Raw genomic sequence first — 20,578 nt, 5'->3', positions numbered from 1 at the left:
ACTCACAGTGTAAAAGCTAATACATGGCCCGGAGCGTGAAACACTCAGCCACAGTAATAACACGATGCACACAGCCGAAAAAACTCACAGCCCAAGTGCTAAGTCACTTAGAGCAACGACGACAACACTAGCTGCTAGCGGAGCTGTTAAACTTAGCAAATGGCGGCAGTGCAGACAAAGTACTTCAAGGAGTGGAAAACACTCATGGCAAGCCCAACACAGTACACTATACTGGTTCTGATACACACACTACCACGTAGTTAACGTGGTTAGCGACACAACTAAACAAATAGCCAGCTTTCATCGAAACAACACAGCTAATGTGCACAGAGGAAAATATCCAGCAGGGCAGCGGCAAGGCGCGCACCCGGCGTTTAGGAAGGTGTACTCACGACAGGTGTCAAAGAATACAAAAAACGGTGAAACCGTGTCTCGCAGCCTCTGGAGGATGTGTGCAGTGCACGTAGCTCCAACCGAAGGTGGGTTGCGAGGCTACAAGCGAGAGCGGCAATCGCAGCTAAATGCGTTCTCAACCTCTAAGAATGCGAGAATGTAGAAAAGAAGCGAGCACTGGGTGCGTCTGGTATATAAAGACAACCAGTGACGTCACCCAAGTCACATTCAATGGTGTGACTTTGTTGGTATATATTCTCGACCTCTGTGCTGCGCAGGAGGAATGAAATAGAACTCACTTTATTCCTCATGGACAGAAATGGAAGTGTGTGTGTGTGTGAGTGAGTGAGTGAGAGAGACTGTCGTACCTCGTTGTATCTGATTTCAATGAACTGCTGGATGAAAGCACAGAGTGCCTCAGTTTCAGCCTCAGCCTCATTCCCTGGTGTCAGTTTGGACCTGTAGTGCTGTACGCACGCACACAGAGACAGAGAGAGACAGAGAGAGAGAGAGACAGAGAGAGACAGAGAGAGACAGAGAGAGACAGAGAGAGACAGAGGAAGTGTTAAAGTGGGAAAACTAACAAAATAAAATGGAATTAAAGACAACTGTGGTTTCATGTTGAACATCACTGAACATATGACATTTTCAATACATGCTGCAGAAAGTAGCCTGCAGAAGTCCCAGGTTTGAATCCCTGGTTGGTCTCTGCTGCATGTCTCTCCATCACCTTCATTCTTTTTCATCATCATCTGTCTATAATAAAGGCTGAAAAATGCCACCTGGCCCTATATTTTATTATCTATACATATAAAAGGCAATCTATGTGTGTGTGTGTGTGTATTAATGCAGCAGATAACTGAAACAATCGTGCCCATGGTGATACAAGCACCAAAGGTGGCACAAATACTCAGACATTACTCTTTTGCAGTGGCGGCTGGTGAAAAACAGTCTTGGTGGGGCTGCTGTGCCAATAGATTCCCTTGCCTTGTCCAGTACAGGCATTCAAGTGAACAGTCGGAAAATTACTACAATTCCACAATAATCATTTCATGTCCTTCTCAAAATCAGCAGTTTTACAGATAAAGTTAACCATTTACAGCTATATTAGGCCCCATTTCTACTTTGGAAAGGAACAGTATCAAATACAACACTCAAGTTCTTGAGCAAAGAACATTTCACCATTTGACACCAATTACACACATAGTACACCAAACTGTACTGCACTGCCATTATCTTCAGACAAACAGATCCTGGGGTTCACAATGACACCGACTAACAAAATAGAAAATATCACCAAATTTACACTTTAAAAATATGGAAAAATTCTTCAATTGACAAAAGAACATTATGTACATACTACAATGTTCACACCACCTTCACAGAGAGAATGTTCGTGTGTGTGTGAGAGAGAGAGAGAGAATGTTCGTGTGTGTGAGAGAGCATGTTCGTGTGTGTGTGAGTGAGAGAGAGAAAGTGTGTGTGTGTGAGAGAGTGATTGAGTGAGAGAGAGAGAGAGTGTGTGAGTGAGTGAGAGAAAATGTTTGAGTGAGTGTGTGTGTGTGAGAGAGAGAGAGAGCGAGCGAGAGAAAATTAAGGTAATATTTTGCATGAACATTACTGAGTGGAATGGAGGCAAAAAAGAAGCTTAAAAAACTTAAATTAAATAACTTGACTAACTAATAACACCAAAACCTTTAAATTAATTTGGTTAAAATTAATTAACAGTGTAGAGAACAAAGCAAATTAAGTATACAAAACCACTTAATTAAATGCGTTGCTAAACTTGGGTTTGTCTGACTATAAGTGTCTTGTGTGTACTCAGTGGCTGAGTTAGAATTTCTTTAAAAAACATGCAAATTGCTATTTTAGGGTTTTGTTTTGTTTTTAAACTGAGCAAATTTGTTTTAGAGTGTGGAATACTCCAAAGAATATTTCACTTCTGTGGACTGATCCTCATAACATGTAAAGTGAAATCAAAATACCAGCATGGCTGCAGCTTTGAACACTGTTACAAACAGCCCCGGCCTCCCCTATTACCATTCTAACTGGTCTGCTGTCCCAATAAAGATCACAGCTTTGACCCCCTAAAACAAACAAAAAAACATCACTCATTCGTTTTATCTTAAATTTTCATCCTTGTTTCCACACCAGGAGCAACATTCAGGAATAAATCCGAGCAGCTCGTCAGCTCACCTGAGCTGAAGTGGATCCAGAGGAGTCAGTCCGAAGCTGGCAGAGGTGGATGCGCTCCTGTCCACCCCGCAGTAAAGAGCGCAGATCAGCAGCCTCCGTGACGTGCGCTCTGACAGTGTGAATGAAGCCTGACAGATTTTAGAACGAGTCAGACAAACGTCTCTCCTCCAACCGGGATGTGCAGTTGTCATTAAACCATGAGAAAGATCTGATGTGCGCACCTCCATGCGCCTCCAAAAGGATCCCCGCCAAACCTTGGTGTCATTGATTTGATTAGTTTTGTCCCATTTTAAACCTCTGAAGAGTTCTTCAACTTACTCCAGCAAAACACACGGAGACAAAATAAAAACAAATATAACCCAAACGTCGTCATCACCATCATCTCTTCCTGCCTGACTGACTGACAGCAGCAGCTGCAGCAGCGTCACGTATATCACTGACTGTAGCAATCTAACGTTCCCGCATTTTTGTAGCAAGGGCTAAAATTCTGGCGCCCCAAAGCCATTAATTTTGGCAATGTTGATTTGCCAAATATTTATTAATTTTCCCTAGCAACTACATACAATTGGTTATTTCGCTGCACTTCAAGGGCACTTTGAATGAGCGCCCAAGACGAGGAATGATACGTTCTCTGCTTCTGTCGGTGGAAATGCACTGTTGAATGAGAGTCAGTTGGAGGAAGTGTTGTTTTAATCATTTATATTACATGTAGGCACATACTATTAAGTAAAACTGACATTGATAATACTTTTTAAATATATATATATTATGACTTTTCCCCTCCACATCTAGGAGGGCAGCGCCCGAGCGCCCTCTATGGGCCAGCCGCCACTGCTCTTTTGAAAAAAATCGACTGGTCAATTGAAGCTTTACACAGGGGTCAAAATTAAAAATGCTCAAATAATTTTGAAAACTACACTACATTATTCGTCTGATCGTAAAGATTCCAAAGAGGTATCGTTTGGACCATCTATGACTGAATGATCAGGAGTTATGGGGTAAAAACAGAAAAAATGGTGACAAAGGTCAGTTTCAGTTTGTACAGGGATCAAAAGTTAAAGTTCGTGAAAAGATAATGGCACTGATAGATAAAATCTTATCAATACCCATCCCTTATTATTTATGTTAAAATGTGTTATGTCAAAGATGTTTAAAAAAAAACAAAAACGATGTTTAAAATATAACAAAAGATAAAAATAAAAGAATAGAAAGTTCTTTAAAAACATGTTTAAAATGTTTACAAAGGCTGTCAAATGTGTAAATGCATAGACAGTTCCTTAAAAATGCACAGCTTTAAAATGTGTTTAAGATGTGTAAAAGAATAAAAAGAAACACACTAAGATATTGAAATTGTGTGTATGTGTATCGGTGGGGTGGGGGCACAGCTATTCATTTGTTCTCTGAGGGGGGGCTCACTCTCTCACAGTTTGAAAACCCCTGCCTTAGTACATTTTGAGCAGTGTTTAGGGTTGTCTTGTTGAAAGATCCAGCCCCGGCGCAACTTCAACTTTGTCACTCATTCATGAACATTGTTCTCAAGAATTTGCTGATATTGACTAGAATCCATGTGACCCTCAACTTTAACAAGATTCCCAGTACCTGCACTGGCCACACAGCCCCACAGCATGATGGAACCACCTCCAAATTTTACTGTAGGTAGCAAGTGTTTTTCCTGGAATGCTGTGTTCTTTTCCAGCCATGCATACCACCCCTTGTTATGTCCAAATAACTCAATTTTAGTTTCCTCAGTCCACAGCACCTTATTCCAAAATTAAGCTGGCTTGTCCAAGTGTGCTTTAGCACATGAATGATGCACAGAGACACTATCTGCAGCTAGATCATGTTGTAGGTCTTTGAAGCAGGTCTGTTATGACTGCACCATCCTTCGCTTTAGCTTATCTGAGAATTTTCTTGAACTGCCACTTTGGGCTTTAACTAGTACTGTGCCTGTGGTCTTTCATTGCCTCACTATGTTCCTCACAGTGGAAACTGACAGCTGAAATCTCTGAGAAAGCTTTTTGTATCCTTCACCTAAACCACAATGTTGAACAATCTGTTTTCAGGTCATTTGAGAGTTGTTTAGAGGCTCCCATGTTGCCACTCATTAGAAGAGATGCAAAGAGGGGAAACATTTGTAAATGGCTACCTTAAATACCCTTTCTCATGACTGGATTCACCTGTGTCAGGAGGTCTAGGGTCATTGAGTTTACCAAACCAATTTTGTGTTCCAATAATTAATGCTAAATGTATTCAAATTAATAAAATGACAAGGGTGCCCAAATGTATGCACCTACCTAATTTTGTTTAAATAATTATTGCACACTTTCTATAAATACACCCTCTCTACTTTTAAGATTAGGCTTAAAACTTTCCTTTTTGCTAAAGCTTATAGTTAGGGCTGGATCAGGTGACCCTGAACCATCCCTTAGTTATGCTGCTATAGACGTAGACTGCTGGGGGGTTCCCATGATGCACTGTTTCTTTCTCTTTTTGCTCTGTATGCACCACTCTGCATTTAATCATTAGTGATCGATCTCTGCTCCCCTCCACAGCATGTCTTTTTCCTGGTTCTCTCCCTCAGCCCCAACCAGTCCCAGCAGAAGACTGCCCCTCCCTGAGCCTGGTTCTGCTGGAGGTTTCTTCCTGTTAAAAGGGAGTTTTTCCTTCCCACTGTAGCCAAGTGCTTGCTCACAGGGGGTCATTTTGACCGTTGGGGTTTTACATAATTATTGTATGGCCTTGCCTTACAATATAAAGCGCCTTGGGGCAACTGTTTGTTGTGATTTGGCGCTATATAAAAAAATTGATTGATTGATATATACATATATACACACACATATATATACATATATACATACATACACTCAACAAAAATATAAACGCAACACTTTTGGTTTTGCTCCCATTTTGTATGAGATGAACTCAAAGATCTAAAACTTTTTCCACATACACAATATCACCATTTCCCTCAAATATTGTTCACAAACCAGTCTAAATCTGTGATAGTGAGCACTTCTCCTTTGCTGAGATAATCCATCCCACCTCACAGGTGTGCCATACCAAGATGCTGATTAGACACCATGATTAGTGCACAGGTGTGCCTTAGACTGTCCACAATAAAAGGCCACTCTGAAAGTTGCAGTTTTGTTTTATTGGGGGGGGGATACCAGTCAGTATGTGGTGTGACCACCATTTGCCTCATGCAGTGCAACAAATCTCCTTCGCATAGAGTTGATCAGGTTGTCAATTCTGGCCTGTGGAATGTTGGTCCACTCCTCTTCAATGGCTGTGCGAAGTTGCTGGATATTGGCAGGAACTGGTACACGCTGTCGTATACGCTGGTCCAGAGCATCCCAAACATGCTCAATGGGTGACATGTCCGGTGAGTATGCCGGCCATGCAAGAACTGGGACATTTTCAGCTTCCAAGAATTGTGTACAGATCCTTGCAACATGGGGCTGTGCATTATCCTGCTGCAACATGAGGTGATGTTCTTGGATGTATGGCACAACAATGGGCCTCAGGATCTCGTCACGGTATCTCTGTGCATTCAAAATGCCATCAATGAAATGCACCTGTGTTCTTCATCCATAACAGACGCCTGCCCATACCATAACCCCACCGCCACCATGAGCCACTCGAGCCACAACACTGACATCAGAAAACCGCTCACCCACACGACGCCACACATGCTGTCTGCCATCTGCCCTGGGCAGTGTGAACCGGGATTCATCCGTGAAGAGAACACCTCTCCAATGTGCCAAACGCCAGCGAATGTGAGCATTTGCCCACTCAAGCCGGTTACGACGATGAACTGGAGTCAGGTCGAGACCCCGATGAGGATGACGAGCATGCAGATGAGCTTCCCTGAGACGATTTCTGACAGTTTGTGCAGAAATTCTTTGGTTATGCAAACCGATTGTTTCAGCAGCTGTCCGAGTGGCTGGTCTCAGATGATCTTGGAGGTGAACATGCTGGATGTGGAGGTCCTGGGCTGGTGTGATTACACGTGGTATGCGGTTGTGAGGCTGGTTGGATGTACTGCCAAATTCTCTGAAACGCCTTTGGAGACGGCTTATGGTAGAGAAATGAACATTCAATACACGAGCAACAGCTCTGGTTGACATTCCTGCTGTCAGCATGCCAACTGCACGCTCCCTCAAATCTTGCGACATCTGTGGCATTGTGCTGTGTGATAAAACTGCACCTTTCAGAGTGGCCTTTTATTGTGGGCAGTCTAAGGCACACCTGTGCACTAATCATGGTGTCTAATCAGCATCTTGATATGGCACACCTGTGAGGTGGGATGGATTATCTCAGCAAAGGAGAAGTGTTCACTATCACAGATATAGACTGGTTTGTGAACAATATTTGAGGGAAATGGTGATATTGTGTATGTGGAAAAAGTTTTAGATCTTTGAGTTCATCTCATACAAAATGGGAGCAAAACCAAAAGTGTTGCGTTTATATTTTTGTTGAGTGTATATATACATACATACATATATACATACATACATACATATCAATCAATCAATCAAATTAATCAATTTTTTTATATAGCGCCAAATCACAACAAACAGCTGCCCCAAGGCGCTTTATATTGTAAGGCAAGGCCATACAATAATTACGTAAAACCCCAACGGTCAAAACGACCCCCTGTGAGCAAGCACTTGGCTACAGTGGGAAGGAAAAACTCCCTTTTAACAGGAAGAAACCTCACATATACATATATACACACACATATATACACATATACATATATATATATACACACACACACACGAGAATTACGAATGTAACTACGGTTCTATGAATTCCGGATGACCGCCAGAGGGCGGTGCTTTAGCACCTGGATAGCTACATGTGCGCAGCACAGAGGTCGAGAATATATACCAACAAAGTCACACCATTGAATGTGACCTGGGTGACGTCACTGGTTGTCTTTATATACCAGACGCACCCAGCGCTCGCTTCTTTTCGGAATGAACTCGCAAGACTGAGTGACAAGCAACTCTGGCGGTCATCCGGAATTCATAGAACCGTAGTTACATTCGTAACTCTCGTTCTATTTCATTCCTCCTGACAGCCAGAGGGCGGTGCTTTAGCACCTGGGTGACTTAATACCAACAAGGTCACGAAGAGTCACACTCACCTCGCATCAGCAATGGGGAGTGGAGGCAGACAACACCGCCGAAATCACCGCAGGAGTGGCCACATTCAGTCTGTAACAGCGGGCGAAGGTACAGGACGAAGCCCACGTAGCAGCAGCACAAATATCACTCAAAGGGACACCTCTCAGTGCAGCCCAGGAGGTGGACACCCCTCTGGTGGAATGGCACGTAACCTTAGGAGGCTGAAGACCTCTGGACCTGTATACTTGTAAAATGGCATCCACGATCCAATGTGAGAGTCGCTGCTTTGAGACAGCACAGCCTCTGTTGTGATCACCGTAACACACAAACAGTGCATCCGTTTTCCGGATCCCGGCAGTCGCACTAATGTACTGCTTCAACATTCGGACAGGACACAGGGAACCTGAAACAGATAATCCTGGATCAGAATGCGGGACATACACAGCCAAGGAAACTGGCTGGTTAACATGAAAAGTTGAAATTCTCTTGGGTAAAAAGGACGGATTAGGCCACAGCGTAACCCCAGATCCGTCAGAATTCCATCGCAAACAGTCCCCGGCGACTGATAGGGCATGGAGCTCTCCCACCCGCTTAGCCGAAGACAGTGCAAGTAGAAAGGCAGTCTTCACTGACACCCATTTAAGATCAGCACTTTCAACTGGTTCGAAAGGGGATAAGCTTAAACCTTCCAGGACTAGAGGAAGGTCCCATGAAGGTATGCGCGCAAGCCTTGGAGGCCGCAAACGTAGAGCACCTTTCAAAAACGACACACTAAGAGGTGTGAACCCACTGACCGGCCATCAACGTAGACGTGCCGGGCAGAGATTGCAGCAACAGAAAGTCCTTTCTCCGGCAGTTCTTGTAAATATTTGAGGAGAATAGGCACAGGGCAATGCTCCGGGTCTAACTTTTGTTTCTCACACCACCGCGCAAGCAGCTTCCATCTGTTGTCATACAAAGCCCTGGTAGAAGCAGCACGTGAATTAAGGATAGTCTGAACAACAGCCTGGTCACAAGAACTTAACAAGGAGTCTGGCCCCTCAACAGCCACACATACAGTTGAAGGCGTTCTGGGTGAGGGTGCCAAATCCTCCCCTGTAGCTGTGACAACAAATCCTTCCTCTCCGGGAGAGCCCAAGGTTCTCCCTTGAGGAGTTTGTAAATCATGGGAAACCAAATCCTCCCAGGCCAGAATGGAGCAACCAGCAGCACCCTGTGGCTGCTCTGATCTATCCTGTGCAGTGTCAACATCAGCAGTGGGAGAGGAGGGAAGGCATAAAGGAGGCAATCCGGCCACGGGTGAGCCAATGCATCTTGCCCCAGTGGGCTGTCTGGTTCCAAGAGGGAGTACCATCGTGGGCAATGTGTCGAGGTGCTTGAAGCGAAAAGGTCTACTTCCGCTGCACCATATTTCTGCCAGATCATTTGGACCACAATCGGGTTCAGTCTCCACTCTCCCGGTGGTGGTTTCTGTCTGGAGAGTAAATCCGCTGCGCTGTTCTGTACACCGGGCAGATGAACTGCTCTGACACTCTGAAGGCGAGGCAACGCCCATAAGAGAAGCTTCCGAGTTTCTGCCAATGAGTGATTGGACCTGGTGCCCCCCTGATGGTTTATGTGATAGACTGTGGACGTGTTGTCCGACCGGACAAGAACATGTCTTCCTCTCAGGGCTGGGAGGAAATGCTTGAGAGCCAGTCGCACAGCGCGAAGCTCCAGCACGTTTATGTGTTGGAGTCTCTCCTGGGGACTCCAGACACCCCTCACCATCCTGTGATTCCACACGGCCCCCCAACCTTTGAGTGATGCATCTGTAACAACCACCTCTCGGCGAGAAGGAACAGAGCCTAGAGGGACACCCTTGCAGATGAAGTCCACGTTCCCCCAGGGTTTGAGGTGCAGAAGGCACTGGTTGGAGAGTCGTACAAGCCTGTGCTGATGCAACTTCGAGTTGAGGCCTAGGTTGCTGATCCAAATCTGTAGGGGAGGTAAGAACAGAAGTCCCAAAGGTACCACTAGCGACATTGCAGTCAATTTGCCCATCAACCGGAGCAGCAAACCAAAAGGCAGTGTCACAGCCCGTTGAATGTGTGAGACGAGACGAATTACATCGTCCACTCTCTGCGGGGATGGCGATGCAGTCATAGTCAGGGAGTTGATGGCAATGCCGATGAAGGTCGTTTGTTGACTGGGAACAAGAGAACTCTTTGCAAAGTTCACTGTGAGTCCTAAATGAGAGACATGGTTCAGTAGAAGAGCTGTGTCGTTGTGCGCCTGCTCCTGAGTCGGAGCGCAGACAAGCCAATCGTCTAAGTAGGGTAGGATTCTTAATCCAAGAGCTTGCAGTGGGGCTAGTGCTGCAGCCATACATCTGGTAAATGTACGAGGGGCAAGAGAGAGGCCGAAAGGAAGCACCCTGAACTGGTATGCCTGACCTTCGAAAGCAAAGCGGAGAAACTGCCTGTGATGAGGCGCCACTGGCACATGGAAATAGGCGTCTTTTAAGTCGACACTTGTGAACCAGTCTCCTGGTGTGATAATTTGAAGGACGTCTACTGTGCGGAGCATGTGAAACTGCAGCACTTTGATATAACGATTCAGATGTCGGAGATCGAGGATAGGACAAAAGCCGCCATTCTTCTTTGGAACAAGGAAGTAAATTGAATAGAACCCCCTGAGCTGGTCTGATCTGTGAACTGGCTCTATGGCCCCCTTCTCCAGGAGTTCCAAAATCTCCCGTTGTAGGGCAGCAGACTGCACCGAGTTGGAAACAACAGTCATCCTCACCACATTGAGCTTTGGAGGACGACATCCGAACTGAAGTCTGTAACCTTCAAACAAGGTTGAAATGACCCATGGGTCTTGAACTTGAGCCTCCCAGTGGCTGAGTTGATTTTGTGAAAAACGGCTGGGGGCCAAACGTTGGCATTCAGACCCGACCACCTCTGCCTCGCATCCCTGAGGACCTCTGGGCGCGATTACTGGAAGCTCTGCAAAACCGTTCAGTTCTCGGGGGTCTGCCCGTAGGCTCACGAAAGGCAGGCTGCTGGGAGAGCTGGCCCTCAACTGCAAAAGCACGTGCAGCTCTGGGAGTCGGCGGAAGCCTGGATGTAGAGTGAAAAGCTGTAGCACGTCTGACTGGCTGAGGTCTGGAAGAACGGTGTAGGTCAACAAACTGTTGCCGAGATTTACTAGCCTCGACAGCACGCTCTAAAGTTTGTTGGGCCGCAGGTCCAAATACTTGGCCTGGAAGAACCGGCAGCGAACGGAGTGTGCCTCTGCAGGATTCGTAAAGAGGGGACTGCGCAAGCCACACCTGACGTCTAGTGATGGTAAGGGTTGACATCAGTTTGCCAAGCTCTCTGGACATATAAGCAAAGGTTTGGAGCGAGGCATCACTAAGACTTTGCGTAGCATCATCAACCTCTGCCTCCCTCAAAGACTTTGAGAGGGCAAGGGCTAAATGGGACAGTGAGTTGCCTAGGCAACCTATGCGAGCAGCTATGTCATAGCTTTTGGTGAGGAGGTCATCAGTGACCCTACACTGAGGGCGTGGGCAGCGGGCATCCGGCCGAGCAGCATCAGCTGGAGCCACAACCCGGTTCGCAATAATGCTGTTAACGGCGGGAATACGGTTCAGACCATACTGCGCTGAATCACACAGAGCTAAGGGCTCTGCAGTCCTGTGATAGATGGGTCAATGATTTGGGGTCCGCCCAAGATCGGTGGAGCTCCTCGATATATGGTTGTGAAACTGGAACGTTGAACTCAGGCTTCTGAGTGACTTTGAAAAAGGCACTTGAAGCGGTGGTTTCCGCAGGGGGATTGTCAACCCCAAGCCTGGATAAAGCCAACTGAACAGCTTGCTTGACAAAGGATAGTCCAGGTTCGGTTTGCGGCATGGACTCTGACTCCGAGGTATGAGAGCCCACTAACGAATGGCTTGGAGAAAGACTCCTCTCATCCTCATCCTCCACACAGTTTATATCACTTGTCATGTACAAGGAATCAGTTGCAGCAATAGACACGACATCGTCCTCCTGCTGAGTAACTACATTGGTCTGATCAGCCTCATTAGGGACAGCAGGAACTGTCACTGCATCCTTAGGCTGTAGATTCAGAAGCAAGGACTTAATCTGAGCAAACTCAGAAGTCAACGTTTCGACCTTTTCAGCCAAAGCATGGTCATGAGTAACCTTCTTAGCAGAAGGGGCTCCTGCATGTGGGCGTTTACGGCGCTTTGGGTCCTTACTGGGGTTGGAGGCCAAAGTCGCACTAGATATTCCACTTTCCAATGCCGCAAGTCTAGCAGACCTCTCTGCCAGTGGCATGCTGGCACAATTAAGGCAGGCATCGCCAGTTAGGGCTTCCCTCAGGTGTCCGATCCCAAGACAGGAGGGGCAAAACATATGTCCATCATCTGGGCTCAAGGGAGCCAAACAGGTACTACAGCCATGCAACAAAGGCCCTGTCAACATTGTGGACTGCATGCAGATGGCTAACGCAAGCCCTGATGGTTACAAATGGAAAGACAAAGCGTGAATCACACGCAGTGTAAATAGTAACACGAGGCACGGAGCGTGAAGCACTCACAGCCGCAGACTCGACACGAGGCACGGAGCGTGAAGCACTCACAGCCACAGTAATAACACGATGCACACAGCCGAAAAACTCACAGCCCAAGTGCTAAGGCACTTAGAGCAACGACGACAACACTAGCTGCTAGCGGAGCTGTTAAACTTAGCAAATGGCGGCAGTGCAGACAAAGTACTTCAAGGAGTGGAAAACACTCACGGCAAGCCAAACACAGTACACTATACTGGTTCTGATACACACACTACCACGTAGTTAACGGGGTTAGCGACACAACTAAACAAATAGCCACCTTTCATCGAAACAACACAGCTAATGTGCACAGAGGAAAATATCCAGCAGGGCAGCGGCAAGGCACGCACCCAGCGTTTAGGAAGGTGTACTCACGACAGGTGTCAAAGAATACAAAAAACGGTGAAGCCATGTCTCACAGCCTCTGGAGGACGTGTGCAGTGCACGTAGCTCCAACCGAAGGTGGGCTGCGAGGCTACAAGCGAGAGCGGCAATCGCAGCTAAATGCGTTCTCAACCTCTAAGAATGCGAGAATGTAGAAAAGAAGCGAGCGTTGGGTGCGTCTGGTATATAAAGACAACAGTGACGTCACCCAGGTCAGGACCTCTGTGCTGCGCACATGTAGTTATCCAGGTGCTAAAGCACCGCCCTCTGGCGGTCAGGAGGAATGAAATAGAACACGTCTTTCCATTGTGGGCCACACCCGGAACCATTTATAAATATATTAAAATAGGAATTAATAAATGGAATAGTTTTGACGGTGTTGAATGCTTGGAATCCTTGAATCGTGGTTTTCTGTTTTCTTCCACCTCTTTCTGCTTTTGTTTCCATTTAAAAGCATTTCAGATGATTTTCAGCTCTTCTTCAAATGTTTTCTCCTCTCCTCTCTAAGTGTTCGTCTGATCGATGTCTGAATGACCCGGTTTACTTAGATTGTCAGGGAGAAAAACACGCCAGCCAGCAGGAAGGACATGTACTGTCTTCATCCTTCAATAAGTTCCACCTGTGAGGGAGGAAGAACAGTCACAGACACACACTGATACTTGAACAGCCTGAGGTTCCTGTTTCTTCACTCTCTGTGAAGTGATAAATCTGATCAGTGTTTCTTCGTGTTTTGATGTGTAACAGGATGTTAGTGTTCATAACAGATTTGACTGGATGCAAATAAAAACTGTTATCAGGACTGTACGTTCATATCAGTGCACGTGCCATGTACGAGCATGGCGTGTCAGCTTCAAAGACTCGTGATCCCGTCTATGTTTATGTCTATCATGGAAAGTCTAAAGGTGTAACTGGGATAAAGCATCAAATGCCACCAAAGCTGCCGGTGTCAGCTGCTAATCTGACCCAGCGGGCCGACGGCAGATGCTCCTCGCTCACCTGCGTGTACGCCGCCACATACGAGTGCGAGCCGTCAAACAGGAAAAGATGTTCCACTGGACAGTTCTGCATCTGTAGCTGAGAGCACATCTCAAAAGCCACACAGGCACCAAAGGAGTAGCCGGCCACCCAGTACGGCCCGTCGGGCTGGACCTGTCTGATACACGACACGTAGTAGGCAGCCAGGACGTGGACGCTGTCCAGAGGAGCCGCTGGAACAGAGACATGGGGAAAGAACTGGTTAGCAACAGTGAAATAAAAAGACTGGAACATGAATCTCACCACAGGTCAAAAAGGTCAGGAGCCGAACATATTCATTTTATTCTTTTATATAAAATCCTTTCTTGGATATTTTGTAAAAATGTGTCACATGGAGGACATCCGTATGTGTGCATCACAGGCATTTCGACATGAAAAAGGTCTAAAGGTATTAATGATAAAAAGATTTATTTGAGAATAAAAAAAAAAAAATCAAGCTAAAGCTCCAGTCTCCATGCCAGCGGCACCAGCGACACTTCCAGCCGGCCCGGTCTCCATGTGCACTGCACCAGCGACTGGAGCGATCTCCGCACCTGCGGCACCTCCCGCTGAACCAGTCTCTGTGCGCATCACTCCAGCGGTTGCTCCAGACTCCACGCCAGCTGAACCAGCGGCTACTCCAGTCTCCATGCCAGCGGCACCAGCGACACTTCCAGCCAGCCCGGTCTCCATGCGCAATGCGCCAGCGACTGGAGCGATCTCCGCACCTGCGGCACCTCCCGCCGAACCAGTCTCTGTGCGCATCACTCCAGCGGTTGCTCCAGACTCCACGCCAGCTGCACCAGCGGCTACTCCAGTCTCCATGCCAGCGGCACCAGCGACGCTTCCAGCCAGCCCAGTCTCCATGCGCAATGCGCCAGCGACTGGAGCAATCTCCGCACCTGCGGCACCAGCGACTGCTCCAGACTCCACGCCCACGGCTGCATTGGACTTTGCGCGCACCACGCCAGCACCTGTTCCAGCGCACGCCGCACCACAACCAGTCTCAAGGCCAGACGGTGCGTCGTTCGCTCGCATGCCGTCAGAACCTTCCCCTCCTGCGCCTCCTCATCCTGCTCCAGCTTCACTGCCGGCACAGAAGATGACGATCGAGGACGCAAACCTGGAGAGGGTTAGTGACGTTTTGCTTGAACTGTATTTGTTGCGGGTCTATTTTGTACTCACGTTGTTTTCCTCTGTGCTTTGTTGGTTCAAAGCCCCACGCCTACTCCTGGGGTGGACCATGTCCGACCTTGCCTCACAGTTTCAGAGCGTCATGACCTGGCTGTTGGGTAAAATTATTTTGTTCTTAGGGGTCTCCCCAGGGGGCGGTTGTGGGTTCATGGAAACATTTTCCATCTCACGCCTGTTACAATTCTCTCTCACGTCTCCAAGTACTTCTGGCCATGCCAATTATCCACAGACTTTGATTAACCTTCTCGTGCAATACATTCAGCACCCTGAGCAAATACAGGGTTTTCTGGTTGGTACTTGTGTTGGTCTGGTTTTGTTTGTTTTCTGTCTGCACTTTTGCTCGTTTATGGGGATTTTTTGCTTTTTTGGGGTTCTGTTCAAGAACTTTTATTTTCTGTATGAGGGCTCTTTTCTGTCTTGTTTTTGTCATTGTTGTAAGGTAGTGTGTATGTGCCTAAGTGTCTTGTGTTACCGTACCTGGAATGTGAACGCCCTCTGTTTTGCGTGTGGCTTAGCTCTGCTCCCTTTTGCCCAGTGGCTTCTACGCACGGTGGGACTCCTCCTGAGGTGGTTGTTTTCTGTACACCACTGTTTTGGTGCTATTCGTCCTAAACCTGGCCCCGATTGTTCTTTGGGAACTACGCTAGGGGCCGGTTTGTCCCAAGGCCGAGTTCCTGCTGTCTCCACGCCCGTTTCTCCACGGGTCCACTCCCCTGACCTCGTGGTAACTCACGACCCGGGTATGGGTCGCGTGCCCAGGCCCTTTGTTAAGCCGTATTGTCGCCCGCCTGGGGGCCTCTTTCCTGCCCTGGCTATGCCCAGTTTTGGGTCCCTCGACCGCCTGCCCGGGTACTGTTATTCCTCGTTTCCTCTGCCTGTTTTGCTGGGGTCTGTTGTCAGACATCCCTGGGGTTTTGTTTTTTTTTCGGCCCTCTTGTGGCTCTCCTCTCTCGTTCTGCCCTCCGTCCTGTTCCCCCTGCCGCCCTCCCGGTGTCGGGTTCCTGGGCGGGTGCCCGGGGGCACCCGCTTGGGGGAGGGGTACTGTCATATCCCGGCCGTTTCCAGGCTTCAGCCCGTATGGCCCTTCTTCCTTTAGTTCTGTTCCTTTGGCATCAGCCTCGTTTTGTTAATTACCTTTTTGTTCATGTGGGGTTTTTTTCCATGTTCTGATTTTTGCTTTGTCACTTTCTTCCTTTGTTACTTTTCACCTCAGTTATGTTTTAGTCTTGTTTTGTTATTGCCTCTTTCTTCACGTTTATTCAATGTTCTCATATTGCTTTGTCACTTTTTCTTTGTTACTTTACAGCTATGTTTTAGTTCCATTCTAGTTTATCCAGTCTGTTTTTATGTTTCAGCATTTAGTGTTTGTTTGCTTATGTTACTGTTCTCTCTTCTGTTAAGTATTTGGGTATTTCTGGTTTTGGTTTTCAGTTTTGTTTTCTTGTAGTTCTTCTGTCTGTTCTTAGTTGGTTTATTGTAATATTTCCCATGATTCATTTATCACGTTCTTGTATGCTTTTCAGTTTTGTTCAAGTTAGGGTGGTTTTCTTTGTACTATCTCTTATTGTCATGTTTGTATCTGATCACCTTTCTCTTGCTCCTGCTTGTCAGTCTCTCATTGTTTCCACAGTCTTTTCCGGATCACTGCACTCTCTGTTCTGCACCTTCACCTTGTCCTCTCAGTCAGCCACGCCCCTTCATCTGTCATTCTCTTGCTCATTTGTCACCGCCCTTCTGCATCATTGGCCTCTTAGCTGTCACCTGACCACGCCCCCCTTTCCAGGCCTTTCCTCCTCCACGTGCACCTCATTTCCTGATTAACACCTGTCCCTATTTAACCTGCGTCTGTTCACTTCTTCCCCGCTCGTTCGTTGATTCACTCACTTACCAGCCTCTTGTGTCATTCTTGTTTTGCCTAGCCTTGTTCTTGGACTCTGTTTTGTGTTCTGGATCCTGTTTTTTGCCTCTGCTCTGACATACCTGTTTGCTCGTGTTTTGACCTTGCTTGTTCTTTGGACCACGTCTTTTAGCTTAATCCTTGTCAAGTACTTTTGCTCCGTGGACTGCCTTGCTGTTAACGATCCCTAGCCAGAATAAACCACCCTTTAAGTATATTTCCTTTTGTCGAGCCTGCATTTGTGTCCTGCCCTCGTCCAGTCCTGACACCTTCAAAAACAACGGCCGCTCTGAAGGACCAATAAGGGAAACGTTAAGCAAAAAGGCTGTTGATGTCGGTGAATCGAATAATTTCTTAATGATTCTCGAAAAGAACAGGTTCTCGGTACCCAACCCTACTACAACCCCTGGCAATAATTATGGAATCACCGGCCTCGGAGGATGTTCATTCAGTTGTTTAATTTTGTAGAAAAAAATCAGATCACAGACATGATACAAAACTAAAGTAATTTCAAATGGCAACTTTCTGGCTTTAAGAAAAACTATAAGAAATCAGGAAAAATAATTGTGGCAGTCAGTAATGGTTACTTTTTTAGACCAAGCAGAGGGAAAAAAATATGGACTCACTCAATTCTGAGGAATAAATTATGGAATCACCCTGTAAATTTTCATCCCCAAAACTAACACCTGCATCAAATCAGATCTGCTCATTAGTCTGTATCTAAAAAGGAGTGAACACACCTTGGAGAGCTGTTGCACCAAGTGGACTGACATGAATCATGGCTCCAACACGAGAGATGTCAATTGAAACAAAGGAGAGGATTATCAAACTCTTAAAAGAGGGTAAATCATCACGCAATGTTGCAAAAGATGTCGGCTGTTCACAGTCAGCTGTGTCTAAACTCTGGACCAAATACAAACAACATGGGAAGGTTGTTAAAGGCAAACATCCTGGTAGACCAAGGAAGACATCAAAGCGTCAAGACAGAAAACTTAAAGCAATATGTCTCAAAAATCGAAAATGCACAAGAAAACAAATGAGGAACGAATGGGAGGAAACTGGAGTCAACGTCTGTGACCGAACTGTAAGAAACCGCCTAAAGGAAATGGGATTTACATACAGAAAAGCTAAACGAAAGCCATCATTAACACCTAAACAGAAAAAACAAGGTTACAATGGGCTAAGGAAAAGCAATCGTGGACTGTCGATGACTGGATGAAAGTCATATTCAGTGATGAATCTCGAATCTGCATTGGGCAAGGTGATGATGCTGGAACTTTTGTTTGGTGCCGTTCCAATGAGATTTATAAAGATGACTGCCTGAAGAGAACATGTAAATTTCCACAGTCATTGATGATATGGGGCTGCATGTCAGGTAAAGGCACTGGGGAGATGGCTGTCATTACATCATCAATAAATGCACAAGTTTATGTTGATATTTTGGACAATTGAAAGGATGTTTGGGGATGATGAAATCATTTTTCAAGATGATAATGCATCTTGCCATAGAGCAAAAACTGTGAAAACATTCCTTGCAAAAAGACACATAGGGTCAATGTCATGGCCTGCAAATAGTCCGGATCTTAATCCAATTGAAAATCTTTGGTGGAAGTTGAAGAAAATGGTCCATGACAAGGCTCCAACCTGCAAAGCTGATCTGGCAACAGCAATCAGAGAAAGTTGGAGCCAGATTGATGAAGAGTACTGTTTGTCACTCATTAAGTCCATGCATCAGAGACTGCAAGCTGTTATAAAAGCCAGAGGTGGTGCAACAAAATACTAGTGATGTGTTGGAGCGTTCTTTTGTTTTTCATGATTCCATAATTTTTTCCTCAGAATTGAGTGATTCCATATTTTTCCCCTCTGCTTGGTCTAAAAAAGTAACCGTTACTGACTGCCACAATTTTTTTTCCTGATTTCTTATAGTGTTTCTTAAAGCCAGAAAGTTGCCATTTGAAATGACTTTAGTTTTGTGAATAGAGTTATTCAGTTACTCGGAATTATTGCAATATTGTTGAACATCTTATGCAAATGTCTTAAAAAACATTGTTCACTCTTTAGTGTTCGGTACTTCGGCAAAATAATTTCCTTCAGGATAAATAAAGTTGATCTTATTCTTATTTTGTCCTTGATGAAGTTGAGCTTCTGATTTATGCTTCTATGTAAAATATGATGTCAAATGGTGTGGACAACGTCAAGCCCAGGAGACGCTCACAGGACAGACGCTGAATCATGAAAGTGAAACGGGATGGTTTTTCTTGAAGTTCAGACTTGTGATCTTCTCTGTCACGCTCACATATCTGACTGAACCGCTTCTAAAACTCAAACAGAAACCAGAGGAAGACCACAAAAAATAATCACACATTTCATAATTATGACATTACTTTTTCTTTTCCAACAGTTGTAATTTTTGTTTTGTCACTGTGTGTGTGTGTGTGTGTTATACCTTTCGTGCACTGCAGGCCGTAACACGGCACATGAAGCTTGGAGGCTAGTGTCTTGAAGGCAGCGATGGAGCCCTCTATGGGATGAACCAGGAAAAGCGGCCTTTCGTGGCTCTGCACCTTGTTGAGGGGGATCACTGTGGGGTCACTGGGGTCAACCAACAGCAGGGTCAGATCGGTCACACCAGGCTTACCGCTGACTGGAAGATGATCAGATTCCACAGAACTGTGGGCTAGAAGAAGAAACAAAAAGGCATCTGCAGTTTAATGAAACTCTATGTTAATGTCACAGAGAAAAGATTTTTTAATTTGTTTATAATTCATTTCAGGCTGACTTTCAGCTCTAGCAGGAGGTGCCCAAGTTTCTAGGATTTGTGAAAATCTGTCTTTTACAAATACAAGACACACACACACACACACACACACACACACACACACACACACACACACACACACACACACACACACACACACACACACACACACTTCTCATCCCATCCTTATCACTGTTGTCAACTCCTCAATAAGAGAAGTAGCTACTGGCCGTCCCAAAAGCTGCTAGAAGTTGCTAAATGATGACATTGTCTAATTTGCATATTATTTGCATAATATGATGTAACATGCTGTAGGAAAAAACAATAACGTCATGGAAGAGACAAAAAAGTGAGTAAAAACACATTAATAATATTTAGAACTACAAATAAACTTGATTCTTGGTTTGTTTATTTTGCATTAAAATTGGCCGCCACTTCTCAAAATACACTCTCACAGAGTAAATTTGCTGTACTTATTGTGTTAAAAACAAAAAAACCTGTTCACTGTTTGCTGTTTCTGAACAATTTCCTTCAGGATAAATAAAGTTGATGCTATCTTCAAATAAAATAACGTCTGAAGGCCAGGGCTTCTCAAAGTCTGGAGTCTCATCAGGCCTCCATCTGGACCAGCAGCCTCTTCATTTATCAGACGGCGTGTTCCCATCACACGCTGGGTCGCCTGTTCCCACTCAGCCTAAACGTTGAGCGTTGCCCACTTTTACTCTGCTGGTTGTGCATGTGCCATTCAGTCATCAGATCATTGCAGCAGCAGTGATTTAGGTGAGAAAATAATGTTTTGTTTCCAATCTTGCTCTCAATCAGGGCGGGGTCAGAGTGTCGTCAGGCACAGACAGCGCAGCATGCCCTCATGCACTGTAATAGACGTGTCTGCAGGAAGTATTTTAGACAGAGGCTCAAGTGTGTGTGTGTGTGTGTGTGGGGGGGGGGGGTTGCTTTTTAAATACTTTAAAGACGCTGGACTCGAGAGGATTCAGCGCAGCTTTA

The 20,578-nt window shown here is 45.8% G+C and overlaps 1 protein-coding gene across 1 annotated transcript in view; it reads right to left on the bottom strand.

Moving 5' to 3' along the window:
* The window catches only part of fasn (fatty acid synthase), a 185,293-nt gene that overhangs the window by 15,947 nt on the left and 148,768 nt on the right, over nucleotides 1-20,578 (bottom strand). The window contains exons 38-40 of the mRNA XM_034193248.1: nucleotides 19,262-19,492; nucleotides 13,707-13,918; nucleotides 762-860 (exon numbers count right to left, since the gene is read on the bottom strand). Coding sequence (XP_034049139.1) covers nucleotides 762-860; nucleotides 13,707-13,918; nucleotides 19,262-19,492 — 542 coding nt within the window. The remainder of the gene's footprint in view (nucleotides 1-761; nucleotides 861-13,706; nucleotides 13,919-19,261; nucleotides 19,493-20,578) is intronic.

This window comes from Thalassophryne amazonica, chromosome 18, assembly GCF_902500255.1.
Source record: "Thalassophryne amazonica chromosome 18, fThaAma1.1, whole genome shotgun sequence".
Taxonomy (NCBI): Eukaryota; Metazoa; Chordata; class Actinopteri; order Batrachoidiformes; family Batrachoididae; genus Thalassophryne; species Thalassophryne amazonica.
Note: the sequence above shows the minus strand (reverse complement) of the source record. Positions and strands in the feature narration are given on the sequence as shown.